The sequence below is a fragment of the Lagopus muta genome, chromosome 21 (assembly GCF_023343835.1).
Source record: "Lagopus muta isolate bLagMut1 chromosome 21, bLagMut1 primary, whole genome shotgun sequence".
Lineage (NCBI taxonomy): Eukaryota > Metazoa > Chordata > Aves > Galliformes > Phasianidae > Lagopus > Lagopus muta.
Window position 1 is genome coordinate 2,890,063 of NC_064453.1, and position 26,196 is coordinate 2,916,258.

At 55.8% G+C, this 26,196-nt stretch overlaps 1 protein-coding gene across 5 annotated transcripts in view; it reads right to left on the reverse strand.

Moving 5' to 3' along the window:
• SAMD11 (sterile alpha motif domain containing 11) overlaps nucleotides 1-26,196 on the reverse strand; it is a 118,701-nt gene that overhangs the window by 4,367 nt on the left and 88,138 nt on the right. For all 5 annotated transcript variants that reach the window (XR_007380858.1, XM_048967870.1, XM_048967872.1 and 2 more), the window contains 7 exons: nucleotides 17,597-17,721; nucleotides 11,614-11,706; nucleotides 9,013-9,177; nucleotides 6,398-6,548; nucleotides 2,606-2,721; nucleotides 2,421-2,499; nucleotides 1,155-1,858 (listed from right to left, as the gene is read on the reverse strand). Coding sequence is in view for 4 of the 5 variants with exons in the window: in XM_048967870.1 (XP_048823827.1) it covers nucleotides 1,155-1,858; nucleotides 2,421-2,499; nucleotides 2,606-2,721; nucleotides 6,398-6,548; nucleotides 9,013-9,177; nucleotides 11,614-11,706; nucleotides 17,597-17,721 (1,433 nt within the window). In the remaining variant the exon portion in view is untranslated. The remainder of the gene's footprint in view (nucleotides 1-1,154; nucleotides 1,859-2,420; nucleotides 2,500-2,605; nucleotides 2,722-6,397; nucleotides 6,549-9,012; nucleotides 9,178-11,613; nucleotides 11,707-17,596; nucleotides 17,722-26,196) is intronic.

Here is a 26,196-nt window from a genome sequence, read left to right on the forward strand (position 1 = left end):
GCACGCAGATGGGGCCCAGCGTGCGGCACCGAGTGGCGCCCATCGTCCCAAGGCAGTGCCCCATGGACAGGTGTCACAGCACGGCCCTCGTGTCCCTGCTGCAACCCAACCCAAAGCCGACCTGCCTGTCATTTTTCCTCCAGCCGTTTTGGAAGAGCTGGGAACTCTCTGCAGCCTCTGCTACGGGGATGCACGGAGCAAAAGAGCCCTTAGGAAAAGACCCAGGGCTTGCTCTGCGAAGCAGCAGCGAAATTGGGAACGCTGATCGCTGCCAAAGCCTGCAGACAGCGCCGGTGATGGAAATGCAAAGCGATGATAATAAATGGCTGTTAAGGAACTGGCGGTGCCGGGGGCAGCGAGCCCACCCGCAGCACGGCTCCCTGCCGAGCCCCAGCGCCGCGCTGCCTCCTGCTAATTGCTCTGCTAATTGCTGCGAGCTGAGGTGGGTTCGGGCTTTTGGCTGACGGAGAGGTGGTGCGGTGGATTCCCTGCCTTGTCCCAGCCGTGCAGCTTGCTGCAGGGGGCGATTACACACACACACAGCCCAACCATTTGGGCTTGGAAGCTGGGTGAGCGCCTCCCTTCCCAGCACACCACTTCTGGCCGTTCCCATTAAGAATTCCCACTGCCTCTTCCTGAGTCCTGCAATGGGGAGATGCCTCCATCCATCACACTATCCAGCCTGTGCGTGTGGCTTGGACTCAACTTTGTCCCTGCTGGCAATTATCACCATCCTTGTCTTCCCTCAGTGCAAACGGAGACCTTTAAGCTCATTAAAAGGTGTTTGCTTCCCCAGCCGCAGAGAAGAACCGTAGAATCATTAAGGTTGGAAAAGACCACTTAACACATCAAGACTCCCCCTGTCCCATCACCACCATGCCCGCACACACAACCACAGAGTCCTTAAAGCTGGAAAAGACCTCTAAGAGGCTGACCCACCACCATCACCACGTTCACTCGCAGAATCATCAAACCACAGAACCATTACGGTTGGAAAAGACCATCAGACCATCCCATGCAACGCCACGTCCCTCAGTGCCACATCTCCATGGCTTTTGAGCTCATCCATGGGCAGTGACTCCACCGCCTCCCTGGAGACCCTTTTCCCAACTCTTGCCCCGCTCTTCGGTGCTCTGCTGCACCCCGAAACCCACCTGCATGGAAGTAGGGGCTCATGGTGTAGGGGAAGCCGAAAGGCAGCGGCTGAGGCGGCGGGATGGAGGCTGGCGGCAGGTACTTCACCTCGCTCTTGTTGATGCCAGCACCAAGCAGGTGGCTGGGGGACTCAGCGCTGGAGGAGCTGCAGGGCGCATTCTGGCTGCCGGTCCCTTCGCCCAGCTCCTTGCCCCCCTCGCACCCTTTGCCCGTCTCTTTGCACTCCTTCAGCTCCGTGGCTGAGCCGCTGCTCTCTGCCTTCAAGCTCTCTGCTTTCTCATCGCTGACGTCGGCGTCGCTCTCCGAGTCCTTCATCTCCTCATCATTACAGTCCTGTGCTCCGTCCCGCGCCCGCGGCTCCGCCGCTTCCTTGGCCTCGCTGGTTCCCTGCGGCTCGGCACGGTGATGTGCCGCCTTCCGGCTGCCCCGCCGCGGCTGTTCCTTGGGCGGCGTGGAGCTGCTGGGGATGCTGGGGTTGAGGGACAGCAGCGGTGCGTTGTTGTGCCGCAGCACCAGCATGGCGTTGCGTCGCGACAGCTCGTCCCGCAGCGGGTGGCCCTCGGGGATGTCGTGCACGTTGCGCAGGGCGGGGTGGTCCGGGGGCAAGCCGGGGTGCAGGCTTAGAGGGTCACCAGCCAGCAGTCGTTGCCGGTGAAGGTTCTCCAGCTCCTTCTGGCGGATGATCTCAGCCGACATTTCCAACCTGCAAGGAGAAAAATGGGGGGAAAAATGGAGAGGGGGCTCCAAAGCTTGCTAACCTCACTGGAGCCCGGGGGCGCCTCAAGTACAGCCCCCCTGCACACCCACAGGCATTTGTCTCGCCTGGCCAGGCTGCTTAGGTGCAGCTCCTCCAGACTGGCATCGTGCACCATTCCACAGGTGAAGGGGAAAGGCAGCGGGAGGCAAAACAAGGCAGCAGAAGGGTAGCAAAGGGAACAGAGAGCAATGGAAGGTAATGGAAGGCAAGGGGAGGAAAAGCAATGGAAGGGAAAGGAAAGGAATGGGAGGCAAGGGGAGGCAAGAGGAATAACAGAAGGGAAGGCAAAGGAAGGCAACAGAACAAAAGGGAAAGGATAGAAGGTAATAGAAGGTTATGAAAGAGAAGGGGAAGTAATGGATGGCAACTGAAGGGAACGGAAGGCAATAGGAGGCAATGAAATGTAATGGAAGCCAAGAGAAGGTAATAGGAAACAACAGAAGGCAACGGGAGGCAGTGGAAGGCAATGGGAGGCTTGTCTTCTGCACCAGCCCTCTGTACTCCTTACCTTGCCAGGTTTTGCTTTCGTAGCATCTCTTGCTGCCGTGCAAACATCTCTGCTTGTGCCGGCTGTAGGAACCCGTAACCTGGGGACAGGGAGGAGAACACTGGGTTATTCATCTCTGCATGCTATCCTGGCTCACCCAGAGGGCCAGCTCTCCAGAGGGCTGTGCAGGGAAGGGCTGTGCTCACCTGGTGTCTGGCACAAGGCTGAAGGCACCCCGAGGAAAGGAGGTCGCAAGTGGGGCCCCAAGGCAATATGGGGAGCGTTCTGGGGCGAGAGCAGAGGCGGCGGGTGGGTTATCTCCCTGCAGGAAACAGAAAAGAAATCCATGCTGAACACCTGGAAGCAGTGATGGGAAGGTGCTGGCTTAGGCAGAGCATCTCTTCTGTGCACCAAGGCCGAGATAAAAAGATGTCCACTGCCCCTATGTAGAACTTGAAAAGAGGAATGCAAGCAGGGAGTGGAGTCCATGCCAACAATTGCTTTGGGAGCTGGATGGGCCGGTCAGTGAGCTGCAGGAGATGTGAGGGGTGGGAAGGGGACAATGCACAGAAGCACGGCAGGTAGAGCTTGCTTGCTTGCAAAGAACAAAAAATAGGAGAAAACAAGAACATGCAAGAAAGGAATAGGAGCCAAGGTCTCTTCCATTAGTCAAATCTGCCCTGGGAGCCTGCAAGCAAATCTCTGCTTTCCAGCTGCATGTCTCTTAATTCCTTTTGATGGCCACTTACAACATTATTACCTTCACCGGGGCATCCAGAGGCAGAGCCAAGTGCTGCGCCATTTATTTTCATTTTACAGCATCTCCCCATAAAATCTGCTTTGGGAGAGACTGGAAGGCAGCGGGGAGGAACGGGGACGTGGGAGTGGGGGACAAGGGGAGAATCCCAGGCGGGGACGGATCGCCAGCAGGGCACACAGCATGAGGTGCCACGGGCAGATGGCTGCACAGCACTGCAGCTTTCCAACGGCCACTGCAAGAGAAGGATGCCGCCCTCTGAAATTCCTCCCCTTCCCGGCCGCCTCCGGCTCTCCTTCCCTCCCTCCTTCCTCCCCTAGCTCTCCTCTAAACTAATTGCACAGCTCGCCGTGTCTGGAGGAGAGCCACGGATCGATCCGTCGCTGCTGAAATGTTAATGCTAATCGTATAACCGCTCCGCCAGCACCTCGCACTTCGGTGGCAGCTCCAATTAATCTCAGGTAACGCAGCGCCGTGACCTTCGGCTCCGAGCCGGGGCAGCAGCCAAGCGATGCTTATGTAATTACACCATGAAGTGTGTAATCACCTGCCCTAATCCCCGAGGCCTCACAATTAGCTGAGGCCTCGGTCGCTGGGCTGCCAAGTGCTTTGCCACCCCGGACAGCCTGCAGATGAATAACGGACAATTAAAGCGGCATGACGGGGGCGAGGAGGTGTCCGTTCAATCGTAATTAGCTGTAATCATGGGGAGACGAGGCTGGCAGACGTGCTGTTCGTTTGATAAGAAGCAATTTAGGGAACGGAGTCGGCTTTTAACCGTTCCCCAGCCAGGCAAACGCTGGGTGCAGCCCCGTATCTGTGGGCACGGAGAAGGGGAATCGGCGTGGGGAGAGCGGGGCTGCCCACAGAGATGCTTAAAAACCCTGATATTAGCTGAGAAGAGTCAATCTGTGCTGGGGACCAGGGCTGGGCATGGGGAAAATGGAAGGCTCTCTGGTTAGAGGCAAGCAGAGCGTTAACCAGAGGACGGTTTTGTGCGTAAGGTTGCACGCTGTGATCCCAAAGGAATCCACACCCGCTCTTGCTCAGCCCCTCTGCTCCATGAGGAGCTGCGCCACCCCCGGCCCTGCAGGAGCTGAGATGCTCAGGGCTGGGAAGCGATGCTCTGCTGGGAAGGAGGGACCGTGCTGCCATGCACATGGCCAACAGCGGCGGGGACCCCAATGGGATGTGGAGATGCAGCCTCAGACCAAAAGCCAAAGCCTAGCGCCCTCCTCCCTCAGGCAGATCTCAGCCTTCAGCTGATCCTTCCCTTCCTCCTCTTTTTCTGCCTCCCTGAAGAAGGGCTGAGCTGCACTCCCAGAGCACCAACGCAGCCCTGGGCCATCGCATCCGATAAGCCTCGCCTTTGCAAAGAGCAATTCTGTGACCGTCAGAGTGCTCCTGCATATTGCCCCCAGCCCTCTTTTCCCCCCTGCCATGCCAGCTGGAGCCTCCCGAGCACAGTATTAGGGGATTTGCACTGCATGCTGCTAAATTTGATATGTCCTTTAACAGGAGACAAATGGTTCGCAAGGCTTAAAAAGTATCGACTTTTCCTTAACAATAAGCGCTAATGGCCTTCAAATAATCAATATTTAAAGTCATTATGGGGTTACACATTATACTGTTAAATCGGAGCCTCACGCTTTAACCCCATCGCATCCTCCCAGCGTGCTCCAAAGGCTGCGGTGGGAGATGGGAACGGGGCTGGGAACGCAGATTGGAAGCGGCAAGGCGTGGAAATAAATTTAGAACGGCTGGAAGAAGGGGGAATAAGAAGGCATGAGAGCTCTGCTCCCTTCTGCTCTGCGTTTGATAGGAAGAGACACTTGAAACCCGAGGTAAGAGGCAGGCGGCACGCAGCTCGGGGCTGGCTGGCTGTGCTGGCAGCAGGCTGCAGCCATCATCACGACACCTCCCAGCTCCATCCTTCCTCCTTCCAAACCTTTTTCTAGCTCCAACCCCAACCGCCCTCCCCTACAACCTGCCTGCTGTAGGAGCTCCATCCCTGAACCCACCTGGAACCCCAGCCCTGCACCCACCAAGCTGCTTCTGCTGCTGGGAATGGAGCGGCCTACATCCCACCTGCAGTCTGCCTCCATCACCACCTCCTCAATGCTCAGTGCCCACCTGAACCCCTGAAATTTCTTACCCCTCTGCAGCAGAGGTGCACAAAAGCTGCTTTGATTTACCCTGATACAGAGCACGGCCCAAGTGCCCTGCTGACAGCTGCAGGCAGGACACATGCTAGGAGTTAACCCACAGCAAGAGTTACCCCATGGCAGGAGTTAACCCAGTGCTTTCCTGCTTAGCACTGTGCAGCATCCCAATGGCTCTCGGGGTGCTCAGGCACCCAAGGAGACTGCACCAGGAGCAGGATGCACAGACAGGGCCCTGCTGCTGGTGTCTCAGACCTGGAGCTGCTGGATTGGACCGTGCTTCCTTTGCTTCCCTGCCTCATTCCCACTGACACGACTTGTTCTGCTTGTGTGCAAGCTGGCACGGGGCTGCCAACATCCTGCTTTGTGCTGCGCTGCTTTGACTGCAGTTCTCAGGGGCTTTCCTGGACCGTATGCTTTCAAAGCAAGGAAAACAATCACAACGAGGGAAAGTGAGGCATAGGGCGACTTCCTGAGGGCTGCGCACACAGCTGGCACAGGTACCCAGCAGCCTTGTGGATGGGCCACACCTGGGGGTGCTTTGGGCACCTGCACTGTGGGCATCCAAAGAGGGGGGAGGGGGGTGACCCAAAGGGCAGGGGAAGGTCTGCACCCAGCCCTGTGGGATTCCTCTGCCCCGGATGGAAGGCGGAGGCTGCAGCTCCTGTGAGCATCCCCACCTCCCAGATCTGGTGGGGAGGCACGAAGCACTCAGTTCATTTCCCTCTGGAGTTGCTGATTGCAGAGGGCACGGCTGGGGAGGGGGGGGGGCTGGCTTCCCAGCACTGCTGGCAGCAAGAGAGAGAAGCCTCGCCTCCTTCTTCCTCAAAAAAAAAAAAAAAAATAATAATAAAAGGAAATTTCTTCTCTTTTTCTTCCATCCCAGCACATTCCTTCTGTCTCTCATCTGGAGAAGCCACAAAACACAAACTTCAATGTCTCCACTTCGCTCTGGGCAGAGCCGGGCACAGGGTCTGGGCTCCCCACAGCCACAGGGTGGGCGCATCGCCTCCTGAACACCCCACGTTACACCTGCATGAGCTGCAGCCCCCCTCCCCAGCCCCTCAGTGGTGGGTTACCTGTCGGGGAAGTGGCTGTCCCTGTGCTGGGGGAGGCCCTGCTTCCTGCGTTGCGAGGACGAATTGCCGGCAGTGGGGATGTGAGCTTCCATCGCTCCCGGGTTCCGCGCAGCCGCCGCCGCCGCCACCTCCTGCCGAGCCCGGAGGAGATCTGGGGAGAAGGGAAGCGCTGAGCCCAGGCCCTGCTAACCCTGGGGTCCCTGGTATCCCCCCCCCCTCCTCCTCCCAGACACCCCCCACCTCTCCCTGCCCCACTTCCCCCTGCGCTGCTGCCGGCTCCCCGTGGGTGACAGCGCTCCTCCAGCTCCCCCCTCTCCCCGTGTCCCCCCTCCCCATCCTTCATCCCTGTGGCCCTCGGGTGACAGCCACCCCCCCCCCCCCACCCCACTTCTTCCCCCCCCATCTCTGCTGTCACGCGGCGCTCACTCGGCGGAGCAGAGCCGCCTCCACCTCCGCAGGAGTTTGGCAGCAGAGGAAATTGTGCAACTCCGAGAGAAGCAGGGAGGGGGGGATGGAGGAGAGAAGGAGGGGGGGCTTAATTGCCTCCCATGGCAGAGGGAGGGGAGGAGGAAAGGAGGCCCCCCCACAGCAGCAGCAGGATGCTGGTCCGGCAGGTTGCTGCACGCCTGGTGCTGCTGCGGGACAGGAGAAGGCTGCTGCTCCCTCACCGAACCCATCTGCACTGTAAGACCCCCCCCAACAACAGCCATTACCCCCCCCCCTTTCCCCTTCTTTCTCTCAGCTCAAACCCCCACCGGACCGCATTAAAGCCCGGAGCACTCGGAGCCGGGCACAGCGCTCCTTCCACGCTCATTAATTAATTACCTGCAGGACCCAGGTCACCCCTCGCGGCGGTAATTCAGCCGCCTGGCGTGCAGCCAGCTGCAGCAGCCGCATCGATCCCCAGCGACCACAACAACCCCCGCTGCCCCCCCCCATATCCCCTCACCCCCCCCCCCCCAATCACACACACACAAGCTCTGCTATTTACAATCCTGCACTCTGACAGTTGGGAAATCAGATTGATGGACAGCGGGACGCCGCCGGTTGAGGTTCCAGGCGGGCTGGAGGGAAAAGAGGTTGAGGAGAAGGGGAGGCGAAGGGGGGGGGGGGAAGCAATTAAAAACAAAAAAAAAAACCCTAAATTATTAATGTTTTTTAAATTATTAATGGTATCGGTGCCTCCATGCGAGCCGGCGGATAAACTGCGCTTTGTAGGGGCAGTAATAATTGATAGCTGCGGTGTGGAGCCCATCCAAAACGCACCGAGTTCTGTCTCTGCTCCCCAACGCTCAGGGTGACCCTTCCACCAAGGAGAAAACTGCCTCACAACCATTATATATATATACATACATTGGGCTTTTAAGGTAATGAGCTCCTTCAGTGGGGGGGAGAGGGGGGTGGCACTGGGGTTGTTCTGCCCCACGGAGCTCCGCAGCTCTGCCATGGTGTGGGAACACTGATGAGCCAATTCTGACACTCCAGCAACAGGAATCGCCTTCTTGCCCCCAGAGAAGCCAATCAAATCAAACAGAGTGGAAAAGAAGACAGCCTCTTCATTAACCTAACAAGGAGCCCTGGGGATTTGCGCTCCCAGACTGGAGATTCTCCTCCAGCTCCTGCTGGATGGATGGATGGATGGATGGATGGATGGAATGCTTCACGGGTGCTGCTCGTGCTCCTTCCCCACAGCCCTGGCTGGGAAGCAGCAAAGGGGCTGTGGGTTCTGCACAGCACCACTCGTCAGCAGTGCTCCTGCTCTCTGCTCCCAGGCTGGAGCCATGCTGTCACCTCCTGCCTCTCCTGCACTGCCAGATGCAGGCAGCTGGGTCCCATCCATCCTCCCTGCAGCACAGGAGCCTGCAGCTTGCATGCGTGGGGATGCTGAGCATCCCAAGGACGATGAGCTCCTGAGGATGCTGAGTCCTCCCCAGGGTGGAACCTCCATCTGCCAGGTGCCCCCTTTAGGCACAGCACAGCATCGTGCAGCCACGCTGCATTCAGGCAGCTTTGTCCCCATCTGATGGCAAACCCAGCAGTGACCCTTCCTGCCATGCAGCACCCAACAGGCACCGCAGGATTCCTCCCACACGACACTGCCCCAGCTCAGGGCACAAAGCAGGGATGGAATAAAGCAGGACCAGGGGTCCCCTGCTGTCCCTAAGCACCAACTCCACCTCAGAGGAGCAGACCTGGGAAGGCCTGCAGCCAGCTCCTTGGTGCTGGAAGCTGCAACTTGCATGCAACCTGGGAAGCCCCCACTGCTGGTGACCAGAGTGAGCCCTGGGGATGCAAACACCACTAAGTTCAAGAGATGACACCATGCAAGAACCTGTCCCACCGACTGCAGCATTTCCCTGCATCTCAGCTGCATCTACACGTTTTAATTGTTTGTAAAGCCATAGGACACCTAACTCTCATTAAGGCAAAAGGCCACCGACACCAATCTTGTCTGCATGCACAAACCTTCTGACCTCACGCTGTCGATGCTTAACGACCCCACATCCCAAAGCCCATCAGCAAAGGGCATCCCATGGCACCACAACCGCACGCAGCAGACTGGGAACAGCCCATCTGACAAAACCTGAGCTCCCCACCGCAAACCCAAGCCCTACCTCCGTGGCTGGGCACTGCCATGCTGTTGGCCAGCTGGTAGAGCCGCTGCTGCTGCTGCTCCTCAAACGTGCCGTGCTCGTTCAGCGCCGACATCATGCGCCTGTAGTGCTCCTCTGGGGTCATCTGAGTCACTGAGTCCTCCAGCAGAGGCGTGTGGGAGTTTTCTGAAGGACAGAAAGGTTTGGTGTTGGGGCAATCTCCCTTTAGCTCCAGCACGTGTAGAACCCAATGAGGTGCCAGCGTGTGCATACCCATGGCTTGGCCTCCAGCCACGGCCGTGCTCACACACAGCAACACCCGCAACTGCTGTAGCACACACAGATGCTGGTCTTTAGCACAGGACACAATACACAACTGGAAGGACACCAACCTAGACGACCACAGAACCGCAGCATCGTTCAGATCCCCACCCCACATTGCCCACTCCATGCCCCCTCACAGTGCCACATCTCAGCACCCCAATGATGGCAATCCCTCCACCCTCCCCGGGCAGCCCATGCCCACACATGGCTGCTTTTGCATCTTCTTCCCCTTTGCCAGCTCTGATCCCCACAGCAGGCAGTGAGGACAGCCAGGCAGTGCAGGAGCACACACAACACACTGCTGCAGGTCTGTGCACGCAGCCCCACCGCCCCGAGGCCAACATAATCACACCCAGGCTGGCAACGAGGAGATGAAACCACAGAAGCTCTGTGTTTACTGTAAGCAACGCACAGTGATTACCCTTCTCCCCCTCCGTGGTGGTTTTATCTCGGATCTCCTCCAGGGCCAAACCCTTCCCGTGATGGGGGAACTCCCAGCAGCAAGGTGGGCAGGAGAACCACGGGACCCCCTACAGCGTGCCCCCAGCCCCACACTGCGCCCCCAGTGCCAGGCAGGCACGCTGCCTGATGCCTTCCCTTCACAGCTTGGAGGATTGTCACCCCCTCCCTCCATGCCCTGCCAGCCCTACATGCTCACATTTCCATATGAGACGCCAGAACGTTCTGCTCTGCTTGACAGCCACTGCTGCACCGCCAGGGCTCCTCCTGAGCATCCCAGGGGAGGGAGGGATGGTGGAGGGAGGGCTGCTGCCCTGCTGGGAGCACTCCCAGCCCTACAGGTGCTTTTCCCTGGGCCAGGGAAGGATTGGCCCGCTGGCTCTGGCTCTTGGCTATGACACAGGGTCACCTTCCCTCTTCCAACAGTTGGGGTCCCAAATCCCACATCGGCAGCCCATGGAGTCTGTGGCACAGGATGCAAAGACACTTCTAACCCCCCTTCGGCCCCTTTACGTGGCAAAGAGTGGGCAAATTGAGACTCAGAAAGCATCTCCATCCCATTCTGAGGCCCAGAACACCTGCCAGGTGCCAAGAATTGCTGGGGAGCCCCCTGTGCTCGAGCACAACACAAACCAGGGAACGTGGGGGCTGCCAGACAGCTCAGCTCAGACTTTCCACCCTGTCTTGCAAAGGGCAGGGAAAGACTTTCTGAGAAAAGAAGTGGGAGTGGAAAGTTTGCTTTTATGTCAGGCTTCCTGGGAACCCCTCTCAGAACGAGTGGGGGAATCCCTGCCTGAGTCACCCGGAGCGTTTGGATCCTGAGAGCAAAGCCCAGGGCTGTGCTCAGCCCTACAGGGGCAGTGGGAAGGCAGAGGATGGGACAGCACTGCTCCCGTGGCAAAACCATCCATCCATTGGGCTCTTCTGAGGAGAATCCCAATGCAACAGCAATAGGGCAGGTGGGTGATGAAAGGAGAAGAAGCCAAGGGCAGCATACAGGGTTCCCCTTTGCACCTCTCAGTGAAAAGCTAAGGTGCTCCTGGTTGGAACAGAGAGCACAGGGGAGGTGGGACACGTGAAACAAAAGATCTGGCACGCTGCAAGAAGTGACACGAGCATCCCATAACGCAGGGACGGGGAATCACCAGCAGAGAGGGACATTCCATCAAACCAGGCACCATCACCTACAATACATCCAGACACACCAGCACGTCAGGTTTCAGCCTGCAGGACCCCCCCCCCCTCCAAGAACACACCTCCAGAGGACCCGGCCCTGACAGCTCTCATTCCTTGCCACAGCCAGGGGACTGCAGATGGGGTGGGCACTGCTGGCAGCTCATTAGGCACAACTTCACAACAAAGCCTGCAAGCCAGCGGCCTGCACGCCCTCCTTTAGGCAACGCGGAGACAAACTCATTAGCTGCAGGCTCCATTACTCTGCTGGCTGTAAAGAAAGTTTTCAAATCGCCTTTGCAGCAAGGAGCCGTGGAACAAATCACATTTTTAAATCCCCTCTAAAAGAGAAACCTTCTGCAGATCACATGTCTGCAGGAACGCTGCCAGGCGAGCAGCCAGGCAGCCCCATCCTCCCTTTAAGGGAGCAGATGCCAGCACGATAAGCCCCGCCGTATCTTTTATATTAAACACGTAATCGAGGCGTTCTGCCTGAAGAGCAGACACCCCTCAAACCCACCGCGAAGCTGCAGCTTGCTCTGCAGACCGCAAAGCCATCCTTCTCATTAAGAGGCGATTCCCCCCCCCTTTGATGAGATAAAGCCTCCCCCCATCTCAATTAAGTTAAGAAAGGAGAAGAAAGGGGCGGAGGGAGGTGGCACTTACCCTTTGGGGACTCACTTCGGGCTTTCTTGCTCTCTAACGGGCACTCACTGCTGCTGTTGGGAGAGCATACTCTTCTCTTGCCTAAAATGTCATCTAGGAGAGATGAGAGCTGGGTGTCAGAGGCTGCCCCGTGCAGAAGCAGCTGGGGGGGGCTCTGCTGCTCTCCAATGCACGCTCACGTGTACTACAGGCAAAGGAAAAAGAAAAACCACCCCCCCAAAAACCCAAACCAAGCCCTAAAGTAAGAAAAATCATCATCCCGAGAGCCGCGCTCTGCTTTCCTAATCACGCAGCCCCAAAGCGCGTAATGACTGCTGGAGCTCTGATCAATGCCACGCTCTCCAGCCATAAATCCCCAACCCGCCTCGTTTCCTTACTGAGTTTCATCGTTTGTTCTGCTGCCTTTTGTCCCCCCGGTGCTTCCACTCCTTTCATGCCCCGATGCAAGAAAAAAACAACACGCCAAAAGCACAACAGCTCCGCGACTCTTCCCACCACCACCGTGTCTCTCTCTCTCCCTCTCTCTCTCTCTCTTCCCCCTCCTCCCTCCCTCTCTCTCCTCTTCAAAACCTCAAGGTCCTCTGCAATCTTTCCCCTCGGAAACGCTCGAGCCCTTTGCATTAGCGCAGCCCCACGAACCAAATACCCAATACACAATTACAGCATCCCCAAACGGATTCCGAATCGATAGCCTCCCATAATAACGCTGGGGAAACTGAAAGCATGATGTTGCATATGGGCAGGAAGGAAGAGGCTGTTTGTCACTGCGAGCATCAAATCCTCATCTATCAAGGGCTTGTTAAAGATGCAGCATCTTCGGGAGGAGAGCTCACAAACAAGCAGCATCTGAGCCAGCACACAGAGCACCTGCAAGCAACGCTGCTGCAGCTTGCAGCGCGCACTCGTTAGGGAAGGCTACACAGCCCCACGGTGCTGTTTATGAGCAAGCAGATTCCAGGTGACATTGTGAGCCAAGCCAAGTGTCCTTCGTGCTCAGAGTCCCTGGGTGGGCCCAGGTGCTGCTCTGGGGCTGCACTTCCCCTGGCACTGAGCACCACGCTGCAGCTCAGGAGCATCCCCAGCTCTGCACAGCTACAAGTGGCATCTCCTGGCTTTCAGCAGCACAGGCTGCCCCCTGCACCACCCACCTGCTAGCACAGACAGCACCGAGCTGGCAGCAGAGCCCCAATAACTGCCATCAAACAGCAGTAATGGCAGAACAGATGGGAGGATGGAGCCGGCCAGAGTTCACATCCCGGGTGCGGAGCCACAAATCAGCCCTGGCTGCCTTCCACATCCCATCACTCCTCCTGCCTCAGTTTACCCTTGAAATAACTTCTCCCAGCCTGGCCAGCAGGCAGCAAACCCATGTGGGTTTTTCCTTTCCTTTCTTTTTTCCACTTCTGCCTCCTGCCTTCCACAACAGCCCAATTGGGAAGGATGTTACCAGCAGGACTGTGCTGCTATCAGGGCAGGGTAGGTGACATTGCACACCCCCATGCAGACTGAGAAATGAAAATGCTTTTTTTTCTAGTCACCGTGCTCTGACAACAGGATTTGAGAGCCTAAGGCAGCTGGGCAGGCTGGAAGCTCAGCTCTAGGCTTCCCCACAGAGCATCATCAAACCCAACCCCAGGAGATGACAATTCCCAGAACCACACCACGATGCTTTGGCAGCAGCTCCACAGGCTCAGTTCTCTCCAATCCCTCAGTGCAACGTGAATGACAGCCCTGCAGGGACACAGGGGATGTCCTTCCCCACCAGTATCAGAGTCCTGGGCTGCCCCCAGCAGCAGCCATGGGATGAGGGGCCGGGCAGGAGGAGCAGCAAGCCGGTCCCAGCCTTTGCCAGCAGGGATCAATGGAACAAAGGCAGAGCGCAGCGCAAGGTCATGGGAAGAGCGGGCTGTCCTTTAACAGAGGGCAAGGAGAATGGAAATGGGAATGATTGGAGGGCCAGGCAAAGGGGAGCAAAGGGTTTCTGCCACTTAGCAGCAAAACAAAGGCAGCATCCTCTAGCAGCAGGTCAGCTGGACGGCCCTGAGGACACGGCAGCAGCAGGCTTCAACTCTGCACCACCGCACCGCGTTCTCCCCACGCTCCGTTCCCTCTCCACATCCATTTGTTGGCTGTTGTTTGAAGTTAGCTGCAAGCTGTCACTCTCAGACCCGTGTGTCACACAGCACAGACCCGTGTCACCGTCTCAAGCACAAAGCAGCAGGATTCCCAACGCCCAGCACATCCTCCATCCACCCCTAGGTTGGATCCCCCTTCTCAGCTCTCACTGGCCATCTGCCTCTCCTCCCACCATGCAAGCAGCATCCCGCTCCTTCCCACCTCCCCATGCCCAGCTCCAAAACCTGCTCCAGTATTTCCCTTCCCAAGGAAGGAAGCAGGGCTGAGCCAACCTCTGACCCGTCTGGAATGGGGCTGGTTAATAAGGAAGGCAAACTGATGTCCCCAGGTCTCCCAGCTCCCTGCAAAATTCCCTTTTACGGCGTGCACCGTGCCATAAAAAGGTGGTAAATATTCATAGTATGGAAAACACTCACAGAGAGGATATACTGCACTTAAGAGAGAGATCTGGATTCATTTTATATGCTGCAGAGAGGCTGTTTAGCAATTGCAAACTTGTGAATCCCCCCTTTGCTTTTTGGAAGAGATGCATGGAAGGAGGCAGGGCTGGAGGTCCGGGCGTGCTGGGGACCTGCTGGCTTTGCAGTGCTGTGCCCTCAGCACCATTTAAATGTCCAATTGCTCTCATCCAACCCCTGCAAAGCCCCGCGCCGCTGCAGACCATGACAGCTCTGACAGCCAGACTCCTTAATTCCTTTTTCTTATTCCCTTAATCTGTCATCTTTATCAGGCTGAGGAAGTGCCAGGCAGCGTGCAGGAGCCCCGGCCCCGATCAATCTCCACATTACAGCTGACAGAATGGTGCTAATAACTTATTGATCCTATGTTTGCCAAGCCCCACTGGGGTGGGAAGGTTTCCATTGATTGGCTCCAAGGAAGGGGCTCTCAGCTGCCGGGGGGGGGGGGGGAAAGCCATCCAACTGCCCTCTGCTGAGGAGCCCGGGGATGGAGGGAGGCTGGGAAGGGCCAACAGGAGGACAAGGGAGTGGATTTGATGCGTAGGAACCGACACATCCCTATGCACATCCATAGCAGCAGGGAGATGCCACCGTGCTGACAGTTTGTTTTCAGCTGCCTGTGAGACACCTGGGAGTGGAGGTGGAAGCAGAGGGAGGTTATTTTTGGAAGGAGGATCATCTCGCTCTTCCCAGAGCTGCAAGGAGAGGGAGGAAAAGTTGCTGATTATATACAGCTGTTTGGGCTGCTGTGGGGAAGCCTCTCGCTGTGACCCTGCATCAAGGTGCCCCTGCCCAAAGCTATGCTGCAGCTGCACCTGCAGGGCACAGCAAAAGGCAACGCCAAGCATTTCCACACCAGGTTTTGCCATTTTTGCTTCATCTCCCAGGACCTTCACCTCCAAAGGATGCTGGGTGCCTCCTGCTGGGCTTCAGAAGAAATAAACAGGAACCTGAAGAAAGCACAAAGGGCAGACAAGCCTCCAGACAGGCACAGCACAGACCCTTCCACTGCCTAGGTGAGCAGCCGGCCTTCCTGCAAGCCAAGGTGCCCGGGCATCCAGCTCCCAGCTGTCCATGTGGTGATGATTTTCTGCTCAATTTAAGGCAACAATTCAATAGAGGCAGCTCGGCTGTTGTTGTTTTGCTTTGTTAAATGAAAACACGGCTGCATCCCAGCTCATTATGACACGCAGCCTCTGGGATGCTGTCTCTTACCATTAGCCACAACATCCCCGGGCCCAACCCTTCCTCTCCCCTCCCCTGCAGATGAAAGCTCCAGATTGGTGCCTTAAAGCAGCCCCAAGGAAGGGGAGGCAGGCGGCTACACCAGCCACAAGTCCTCAAAGCCCCCAGACCCATTTTTAAATGCTAATCTGCTTCCATTCCCTCCCCAAACTTCTCCTCCTTCGCCCCCCTGGCAGAGCATTGAGTGGAAAAGTGTGACAGGAGTGTTAAAACAGAGGAACAAATAACCTTGGGGTGAGAAGAGAGAGAACCACAGAACACCCAGAGTTGGAAGGGACCCATTGCAGGGTGCTTCTCCCCATTAAGACCCCCTTCCAAGGTACTTTTCCCTTCCTCCTCCATTTGGCATATTACATCCTGCCATTTAGCGAGCATCAGAAGGGAAGGACAGAGCAGAAAACCCACAGGGACAAGAGAGGGGAGAGCACCCCCCCATCTGCAGTGAGCCTGGGGGCTGTGGGTATCACCCAATTGTCACAGCTCACCTCCAGGTTTCTCCACCCAGGACCAGCCTTACTTTCAGCATCTCTGCTAGAGAGCTTCAATTTTCAATGATGATCATCTATTTGTTTTTAAAATAAGAGTCAGTTTCAGGGCAGAGCAGGAGGAGATGGATGGGAGCCCAATGCAGACGCAACCCTCATGTCCAAAGAGGAGCTGGGTATCATTTTAATCAAAGGGGAGCAGCAGAGAAGAGAGCTAAGTTCCCTTGCTCTACATCTCCAATCTGCACAAACAGAGGTCTAGCAAAGAAGCCAGGAAAGACGAGGCAGGAAGCAGAGCTCTGCCTGCCCTACTGCTGATCTGCCTCTCCATGCCCTGCTGTTCTCATGCACTTCAGAGCAGCACAAGGTGTGCACCAGCAGCACAACCATCACCTGTCCCCTGTGAGCCTTGCAGAGCAGCAAGAGCACCCTTCTCATTTCTGACTATAAATGCATTTCCCAGGCCCTGCAGCTCTCAGCTTTGCTGATCCAGACTTCTGCAGATGCTCAAGCCCTACCCTGCAGAGCCCAGAACTAACACATGCCATTCGTTCCCAGCAGTTTCAGTCCCTTTCTACACTGCAAAGAGCATTCAAGACCCAGCAATAATTCTGCTTTCCCAGTCCACGCTGGTCAGAACTACAGCCCTGCCTCTAATCATGGTCTCAACCATAAATCAAGCAGCTCTCACAGAATTCATCATAAACCAACCAACCCTGCTGACTTCGATCCTCTTCTTGGCCCCACGGGCCCTGCAATAAACAAACCTCCATTTGCACTGCCCTCTGCTCAGCCCAAGAGCCAAGTGCACCCACATTGGGCTCCTCACCCTGCCCTACAAGCACAAGAATGGTGTGAGCATCAGTTCCAGTTCACATTGCTGTCCTCGTTGCCTCAGCTGTGCATTTCTTTCTTCTCCTGCAATGGGAGAACCTCACACAACAGTTCCAGCAGGTACAAATGAGGACCTCTGCCTCTCATCTTTGCTGCTGCTTAGCGAGAAGTACGCTTTGCATTTCTGGCATGTTAAGGATCTCAGAATTTCAGCAGCACTGATAAGGGCCAGCCGTGTCCCTGTGAAGCAAACAACATTAAAGACCATTCTAACACACGAGGTCAGCCGAGACACCCAGACACGAGGCAGGTCACAAGGAACAACTTATCTCCCCGGCCAGTTTGCCTCTCAGAGCTGTGTAATGAAGGAGAAAAGGAGATTCAGCCGTGCCAGCAAGGAGGGGGAGCTGCTGGGGCTGCTCTGCAGACAGCACAACCCCCGTGCAGCCCCAGCCAGGAGGGAGCCTCATGCAAGAGGAGAAGCAGGGAAGCCTCTGATTAATGAAATTACAAATCAAGCCACGCTCTCTGCAAGGCCTTTCTGCTTCACTTGATGCTGGCCCCGGGGATGTTGCACTTTGCTGGCACGAGCTGATTTGCAGTAGTTTAACACAGACCACTGGACGTGAGGATAACGCAGGGCTGAGATCTCAAAACACTGCAGCACTTCACATCCCCGAGAATTCCCTTCCACGTTCACTGCCACCCAGAACACCACGAAACCTTGCACAGCTCGCTCAGAACAACAAAGAGAACAGAACAGAGCCGTCCCAAGGAATGCACAAATCTGGGGCTGAAGGAGCAGGACCGGCTCCGGCCGCTTACCTGCAGCTCCCAAGCCAACATCCACGCTGTTCCTCTTGAATTCACAGCGGCTCTGGGTCTCTGGCATAACGAGCTGGCGGCTCTGATGCAGGTTGGAGATGATAGTGGAGAGGTCGTTATCACGGCTGCAACAGAGCAGAAAAGCACCAAGTTAAGGAAATCCTATTTGCCGCCACGTAATTGATTTTCGCGTGCGGACGCCTGCGTGAGCAGCTCAGGTTTACCCCAACCTGGGGGTGGGGGTTTCTCCTTGGGATCCATTCCCAAATCACCCCCCCTTGGTTTGGGAGAGCAAACTGCTTCCCGTAAAGGGCTGAGCGGCCGCCAGCTGTCAGCTGTGCCAGATACACACAAGGTGCGTGGGCCGCGTGGATGGAAAAACTGAATTGCAGCTCCGTCCCAGCGCTCATAGGAAACTTGAACGGAGAGAACTGATAGTTTTCTATCAGCTGCCATCCCTTCTATCCTCGAGAAGTAAGATTTTCCATTCCGGCGCTGCTGGAACGCACCGTTGTTTGCTTGGAAACTGCTCTTCTGTTCAGAGAGAAGCCCACCGTGGATCTGCACGCGTGCAGCACTCAGAGCACATGGCACAGCTCTATCTACAGAGCCCTCGGAGCACTATCTGCTCCTCTCCTTGCATCAGAATGCTGAGGAGCGGGCTGGGTCCAACCAGTTTTGGCTTCCTCCCTATGGAGAAGGACCCAAACTCAGAAAGACATTCAGTGCAGCCAAGCTCTTGCAAAACACTCCTCCATAAACGCAAACAGAAGAGCTGCGAGCCTCCCTTTGCCCTCCAATGCTCCCCCTCCACCTCCCCAGCAGCAGGTGCTCAGCAGGGCTGCTCCTCACCCATCTCCCTGCAGGAAGATGCCCCACGGGGGAGTGCAGCCCCCCAGCCCTACTCACGTGCCAAGCGTGCCCGCCCGGTGCTGCCACACACAGCACATGGCCACCGCTCCTGCTGCAGGAGATGGCCTCACCTGGGAGCAGCCGGACTGCACGCAGGGTGCATGGTCTGCACTCACCCAGCTCCCGCCTGCCCTTAAATATCCCCTTCTGATCCCCTTCTTCCCCTCCCTCAGCCCACTCTCAGCACCAGATCCTCGGCCCAGTGCACAAACCGGGGCTAATCTGTCGTCTAGCTGACGGCTAATCAGATAAGTTTAGGGCAGAAAGTCTTTCTAGACAGAGGTACTTTCCGCAGGCGTCTGGCTCCAGATTTTCACATGGTGAGGCAGACTGGAGAGGTTCTCCAACCTGCTGCTCCCCCCGGCATCCTCAGGGATGCTCAAATCCCAAAGCTGCTGAGCACCCGGTGCGTCTTCCTCCGCTAAACCCTCACGGATTGCTCCTTATGCAAGCAGGAGGCTCATGACTTAAACGAGCCCACAGGTGAGTGGGAAGCCCGTTTCTCCTTTGCCAAGCACTTTTGGGTCTTATCCTCTTTTAGCTGCCACCTTTAAGATGCATTATGCAAATGTTTTGGTGTCTTAAGTCATTTAGGGGATTAATGTGAAGTGATTATCAGTTCTTTTTAATCACGCCAATCAATAACTGGATGTCAGGGACAGAGGACAAATGCAGATAAACGCTGCCATCAGCACAACGCTCAGGAAGGGGTGGAGGAGAGGAGTGCAGGGGGAGAGAAAAACAGGATCGTGACATCTTTGCAATGGCAGAACATCCTGCATCCCAATGAGCACCTCTCACAGCCAAACACACCAACCTATTCCTTCCTATGGAAAGAATGGGCTTCTGCCTACATTGAAACACAGCTGCCTTCTACAGGGAAGGAAACTGCACCAAATCTTAAGCTTTTATCCCCAAAAGCCACCTATGTTTTTAGGAGGTGTCCCATCACATTTATCAACACCCCAGCACTGGCAGGGACACCTAAAAGACCTGACCCACGCCCCAAGCAGGGCTGATGGCCATCCCTAAAATGCAGCTTTGCCCAATGGCTCTGCAGAAGACAAAGCTGACACAAAGGTGACATTGAGGGAAAAGGGACACAGAGCAGAGCACGTAGGATCAGACAGCTTTTAGCACATTGCACCATCCCCAGGAGCAGCTCTGCAGCACTCGTGTGTGCTGGGAGCTCACTCTGCCATCCCCTGCCTGTTGGAGACAGAAAACTTGCAGCATTTTCACCAGCAATCCTCTTAGACCTCCAATGAGCAAAGCCCAACTGACTGCTTCCATCCCAACATCTTTTAAATTTAAAAGAAAATTAAGTAACAACACAAAAAAAGCCAACCTTGAGGAAGTTTAACTTGGAACTGAATCTCAGTCCTCCAGGTGCCCCCTCTGTCCCCCTGCAGCCAGCAGAGCATCCTCCCACTCAGCCCTACCCTACACCAACCCATCCCCACCACCACCAGCCCTACATCACCAGCTCCACTTACCCTAAAACCCCCCAAAAACGGTGTTTCTCAACAAAAAGCAGCTCCTGGAAAAATTCCCCCCAGCACTCACCTCTGCCAAAAGCCAACTGCACACTGCCCAGCACTGATGCACAGTGAGCAGCACCTGGGCAAGGCTGGCCCACAGCTGGTCCTATCACCCAGCTGACCAATGCTGGCCCTAGGGCAGCTCCCTCTGGCCAGCTGGGCCCTGATTGCTCCGTCCTGCTCACCCTGGCTGCTGGTAATTTGTGCTCACATCTTTGCCTTCATGGCTGGACTTTGTGATCTTGGTGGTCTCTTCCAACCACCACCATAGAATCACACCATCACAGACCCATTCAGGCTGGAAAAGACCACCAAGATCCCCATATGCAACGCCAACCCATGTCACAGTGAGCCTCTGTGTCACATCCCCACAGCTCCTGAGCAGCCCCAGGGATGGTGGCAGCCCTGCAAGCAGACTCACTCACTGCAACCTTGTCGTGCACAGAACAGAGCTGCAGCGCACGCAGCCAGCACAGGACTGAAGACCCTTCTCTTGCAGGGAACGCAATCCAGTTTGCAGGATACTAACATCCAAAACCAGGGATGACAATGGATAGCAGCACCTGAAACCTGGCTGCTTGTCCTGGCAAGCATCAAGGCACCACAAGACCAGCAACTGAGGCTCCCTGGAAGGAAAAATGAAACGGCTGGGAGAGCATCACCCCTACAGCTCCACTCCAGCGCAGCCCCACAGGCAGAAGCCCCACTGAGGGGATTGCAAAGAGCCACGTGGAGGATTTCTCCATCTGTACAGAAGGCTGTAATCCCCCCCCAGGTGCTCACTTGCAGCCCAGCAGGGCACAGGGCTCTGCTCTCCTTTGTCTTGCTGCCTGGCGCTGCCGACGCAGGCTCCCCCCACCCATGCACAAACACACATGCACACACAATCAGATTAAAGGTCTGATCCCTTCCAGTAGCATAATATTATATTTTAAAAACCGGATTAGAGAAGGGGGGCTTGAGCAAGATACACATCTCCCGAAAGGTCAAGGAGGAGACAAACAGCCTTCTGTGGGGCTGCAGGTTGCCATGGCAATACTGGGTTTGCATGGGGTTTGGGTAATTAATGCTTTAGGGCCGTGGTGACACAGGTGTTTGTGAGCAGCAGAGGTGCACGCCCTGAGCCTGGGCACTTCAGCTCCCAGAGCACTGCTGCAGGGAGAGGCTCTGGGCTCGCTGGGATGTGGCTCAGTGATGCTGACAGCTTCATAACCCCCCATTCCTGGATGATGGGAGCTCTGATCTGCAGGTATTCCTGCTATTTTAGCTTTGCAATGCACTCCTAGCACGAGCAGCCTCGAGTCCACAACTGAGCTTCACCCAGCCCTGCATCTGAGCAGTGAACCCAGCCTAGCTGAACTCCTTTTGTCACTTCCAATCACAGCTGACACGCTGTTCTCTATCTGAACCCATCGTCCTGGTTCTGTGACACTGCACTGAGCAGCTGCAAAGAGCAGCATACATTCAGGAAGGGTGGGGGTGGGAAAGGGGCAAAAAGAAGCAAGTGCTGATGGCTGAGGAAGGAATGGGATGCTGTGCTCACCGTGATGTCCCTCCTGCTATAGAGCTAAGGGAGACAGGCAGCAGTGCTGGGGACATCTCTAAGGCCAACTCTGGCCAACCACGTGGCGCAGAGCTCACACTGAACTAAACCTGAGGTCACTGTCAGTGTCTTGGTGATGTTTACTGCTGTGCTCTGCAAAGCCTCAGAAGGGAACCATGCCACCAAACATACCGTATGCCATGCCTCTGCCTATTCTCCACTGCAAAGAACACCCCAGGCTGCTGCAAGCTGCCATCCCACGGGAACCCTGGCCTGCCACCGGGCTCTGCCTCGCTGCCAAGAAGGAGAAGGGGTTGGGTAATTACAAAACCTTGGGCAGTTTCCAAATCCTAATGAATGGGAGCAGCAGATCCCCCCTCCAGGAGCGCAGGGAAGTGGTGATGAAGGCTCTCCCTGCCCAGAAGCTCACCGTGCATCCCAGGGAAACGCAGCACTGAGACACGCTGCCAACTAATGGCTGCAAAAATTACCTCTGGAGGAAAAGAAACCGCTGCTAATGCTCTCTGCGAAGGCTCTGGCTGCTGTGCTATGCTTAATGGCACTGCCTGGCCCTCCGTCTCCCCAGCACGGGTGGCTCTGATGAGGCTCTGTAATGGCACAGTAATGGGGCACCAGCAGTCACTCGATAGCTGCAGTGCTTCCAGGAACAGGCACTCATGAGGCTGTCAGAGCAGCTGCCTGCATGGGGAGGTGCTCCCCACGGAGCCCCAGTGCAAACAGGGAAGGATGAGTCTATCAGATTTGCTATGCACAGCCATCCTCGTGGGGGTACCAATGGATCAGGAGGAGGCTGAGGGTACCAGGCATGCCACTAGCTTCTGTGAGTGACTTCTGGGAACATCAGGGTTGGGTGGTTGGTTGTTTTGAGCAACATCTGCAACAGAACCCTCTGCCCAGCAGTGCTTGTGAAGTTAAGCAGGGGAGCAGGCAAGGATGGGGGGTACCCACAGCACCCTGGGGATGCTCAGCTGCTTCTGAGCCACATTCGGGCTGGGAGCAACGCCTGCTAAATGTGTTTTACTTACGGAGATTAGCGGCGGCTGCATCTTTAACAAGGAGAAGGATGGGGAGACTAATGGATGGAGACAATTAACCAAAAGATAAATCAGTGTCGCAGCCCTCGCAGCCAGTGGAGGCAGCCAGGCGCCCACGGGGCCTGGGGATGGGATGCAGTGCTCTGAGCGACTGCAAAGAGCGATGGCACGGAGTGGGAGGGCAGGGAAAGGGCAAAATTGGGCCAAAATTTCCATCGTTTCCAACAGTGGCTGCTTCCTGGTGCACTGCAGCCCTCCAAACAACAACAGAAACCTCACCAAGTGTCTGCATGGGGCGGCACGTGGGCATGGGGAGAGTGGGAGGCATCAGCCAGCGAGGTGCTACAGCCTAAGAGCTACAGATGGAGCTGCTGTATGGAGGGAGCCATGCTCTCCTACTGGCCTTCTGCTGATTTTCAATCGGCTGCAGGGCAAGTGGGGAGAACCAGGTAAGAAACAGATGGGTGTCTTCCAAGGGACGGGGAGCAGGGGAGCGATGCCGGGTTTGGAAGGGAGCAGAGACTCTGAGAAGTAGCACTGGGAGGAAATAAAACCGAAAAATATTTCTTTTTAAATATGTTTCACCGGCTCTCCATCCCCTTAACGATCACTCAGTAACTGCAGGGATTATATTAAATTTTACCGATCGATACCGCTGCCATAAAACTGTCCCAGCCCTCTGCCCCTCCCTCTAATAAAGAATAAAGAATCCAATATGCAAAAGGAGGGATGCAGGGCGGCACGGGTTGGGGCAGGGAGAGCCGAGCAGCACGCAGGGCTCCCCCACCCCATCTCCTTCAGGCTCAGGGCTGTGTCTCAGCAATCCCCTGGCTCTGTGCTGTGCCATCCTCATGTACCACTGAGTCCCTCCTGGGAGCACCAGTGATGCTGGAGAGCGTGGCTCCAAGGAAGCAGACAGCATCTGTCAGAGCTGGAGGTGGTTTGGTCGCTCTCCCCTCTTTGCTCTGCCCTCACAATGGGAGCAGAGCGGTGTCAGAGCGCAGCGTGGGGATGGGGAGGGCATGTAAATCAGGTCTGTGCAGGGGGGGCATAATGAGCTTTTTATGGAAGCCATTAAAAGGAAAACCCAGACTGGTCTATAAATACTGTTGCATCATTACAGCTGCGAGAAACAACCTTATGTAACAGCGCAGCTACACAGCACTGGGACTGGGGGAAATAACAGCCCTGAGCTCTCTCTTGTTGGTAGTTCACATTTTTCTACCCCCAAACTAAAACTCATCACCCATTTCCAAAGCAATGTGCACACGGCAGCCCTTGAAGAAAACATATTTCCTGCAAGCAGACAGAACAGAGACCCTCCACCTCCAAACCCTGCGCGCATCCAGCAAAGTGGATCCCTAAGAGACAAACAGATCCTCTGCTGCTCTTTATCAGCACACCAGCTTCCAGCAAAGAAAAAGGGCCCTTCCTACTGCTGGAGGTGCTCCCCACCTTCCAGCCCAACAGAGCTACCGCAGGATGAGCAGCACTGCATGGGCACTTTCCCATCCAGCAGTGCCCTGGCGTGGCCTTGCAGTGCCAGGCAAGGTCAGTGCCAGCACCAGGGGAAAGCCTGGGGCTCCTGAGTCAGCAGGGAAAGCTCTGCCCCCTCCCTGCTTATCAGCTGGGATGGCAGCATCCTGCTGATGGACACCTTCCCAGCTGGCAGGCGCTGGCCGTGGCAGGCAGAGCAGGATCAGCCCTAAAGCTGGGCGCAGCAGGATTTGGGTCAAGGATTTGGAGGCCGCGATCAGGCGACTGGAAAAGGAATGGGTGGGGGTGGGGGGAAGTTTGTAGCTGTGAAACAATAGGCAGCTGAGCTGCTGCCAGCCACTGTGCCATCACACAGGAAGATCAGCCCTGCGCAAAGGAGCTGCTCCTGCACACCTCCTGCACACCTCTCCCATCCCCATCACCAGCAAAGCACTGGGGAGGCTTGGGAATGCCTTCTGGTTCCCTGTCCTCGTTTCTGTAGTTCATCTCCAACTTTTCCTACAGGTTGCAAAGCCCCAGAGCTGGCACTGACCTGGAGATCAGTGTCTGTAGCTTGCCATGTGCCTGACAGCACCGTGCAGCACCAGGTGGGCATGGGGCTACACAGCACTCAGCACCCAATCAGTGCTAACAGAGTGCATCCACAGCCACAGGACCATGCTGTACCCCAGGCGATCTTGCATCCTATGCACAAGATACAAGCAGGATTTCCAGCAATCAAAGCTCAGAGCACGGCTGCCTCTCTTTCCATGGATCCCTTGGGTACATTTATATTGCTTCCAGTCTTCAAAACCAGTTTTAAAAAAAAAAATCCAGCCTCGCTCTGTCCTCCTCAGACATCAACCCTGCCCTGCTGCAATCTCCTCCTTCCAAGGAGAGGTCACCCATCAGACAGGGGCAAGATGTCCCTGTTGGCCACAGGTGTCCCCATTCAAAGCAGGGAGTTGGACCAGATGGCCTTTAATGGCCCCTTCCAACTCCAACCTTCTACGGCTCTGTGATGACAGAAGGGAAGGGAAAGGCAAGGGGACAGAGGCAAGAGGGAAGGGGGGGAGGTTCAGACACCTGCAGATCCCAAGCCAGCTCACACAGACCTAATTCTCCCTGCAGACTTATCTTGGGGGGAAAAAAAATCATCTTGCAATGTCCTGAGCAAAATGCTCATAAAATTTCATTAATGTTCATGACAGTTCATAAAAATGATCAGTAGAGCTGGCAACTCCAAAATGAGCTGGAAATAAGTTTAAAGATGTTTTTATTGTAATCCTGCTTCGTCGTTCAGCCCATAAATAAAAAGAAGATGGAACTACACCACACTGAAGCTGGACTGGAGATGGGGAAAAGATGAAGCACTGTGGTGAAGCACAAGCCCAGCCCACTGCTAAGGGCACCTCATGCTGACAGACAGCTGTGACACGTGCCACAAAAGCACTCAGCACAGGGATGCCTGCATGGCACGCTGTGAGCCTCAGATTCCTCCTCCTGTTGCAGTGATGCAGATAGGGCTGCTGAGTTTGATGAGCTATCATGCATCTCATAGAATCATTAAGGTTGGAAAAGACCTCTAAGACCCCAAGTCCAACCCCAACCCATCCCAGTGTGCCCACTGAGCCTGTCCCACAGTGCCACATCTCCACACCAAGCACCTCCAGGGATGGTGATCCCTCCTCCCTGGGCAGCTGTGCCAATGCATCACTGCTTTTTCAGGGAAGAAATATTTCCTACTGCCCCACCTGAATGTCACCTGGCACAGCTTAAGGTTGTCACCTCTCAGCCTAAACACCACAGTTGCAACCCCGGAGCCAAAAATCACCGTGCAACAGTACAGAGGGCATGGTGACCTCAGACAGAGGGACACAACGTGTAACAGAAATGAGGAGAACAAACGAGATGGGGAAAAGCTCACCCACCATCAATGCCCTCACACCCACCATCACTGCCCTTCCTGCTCCTCCACCTGCAGCCTGCAGGTGAGACCCCCATCCAGACCTGTGAGCAGCACGGGGATTACAGAAGTGATGCAGAACCCAGCAGCCCAGGCTGGCAAGAAGC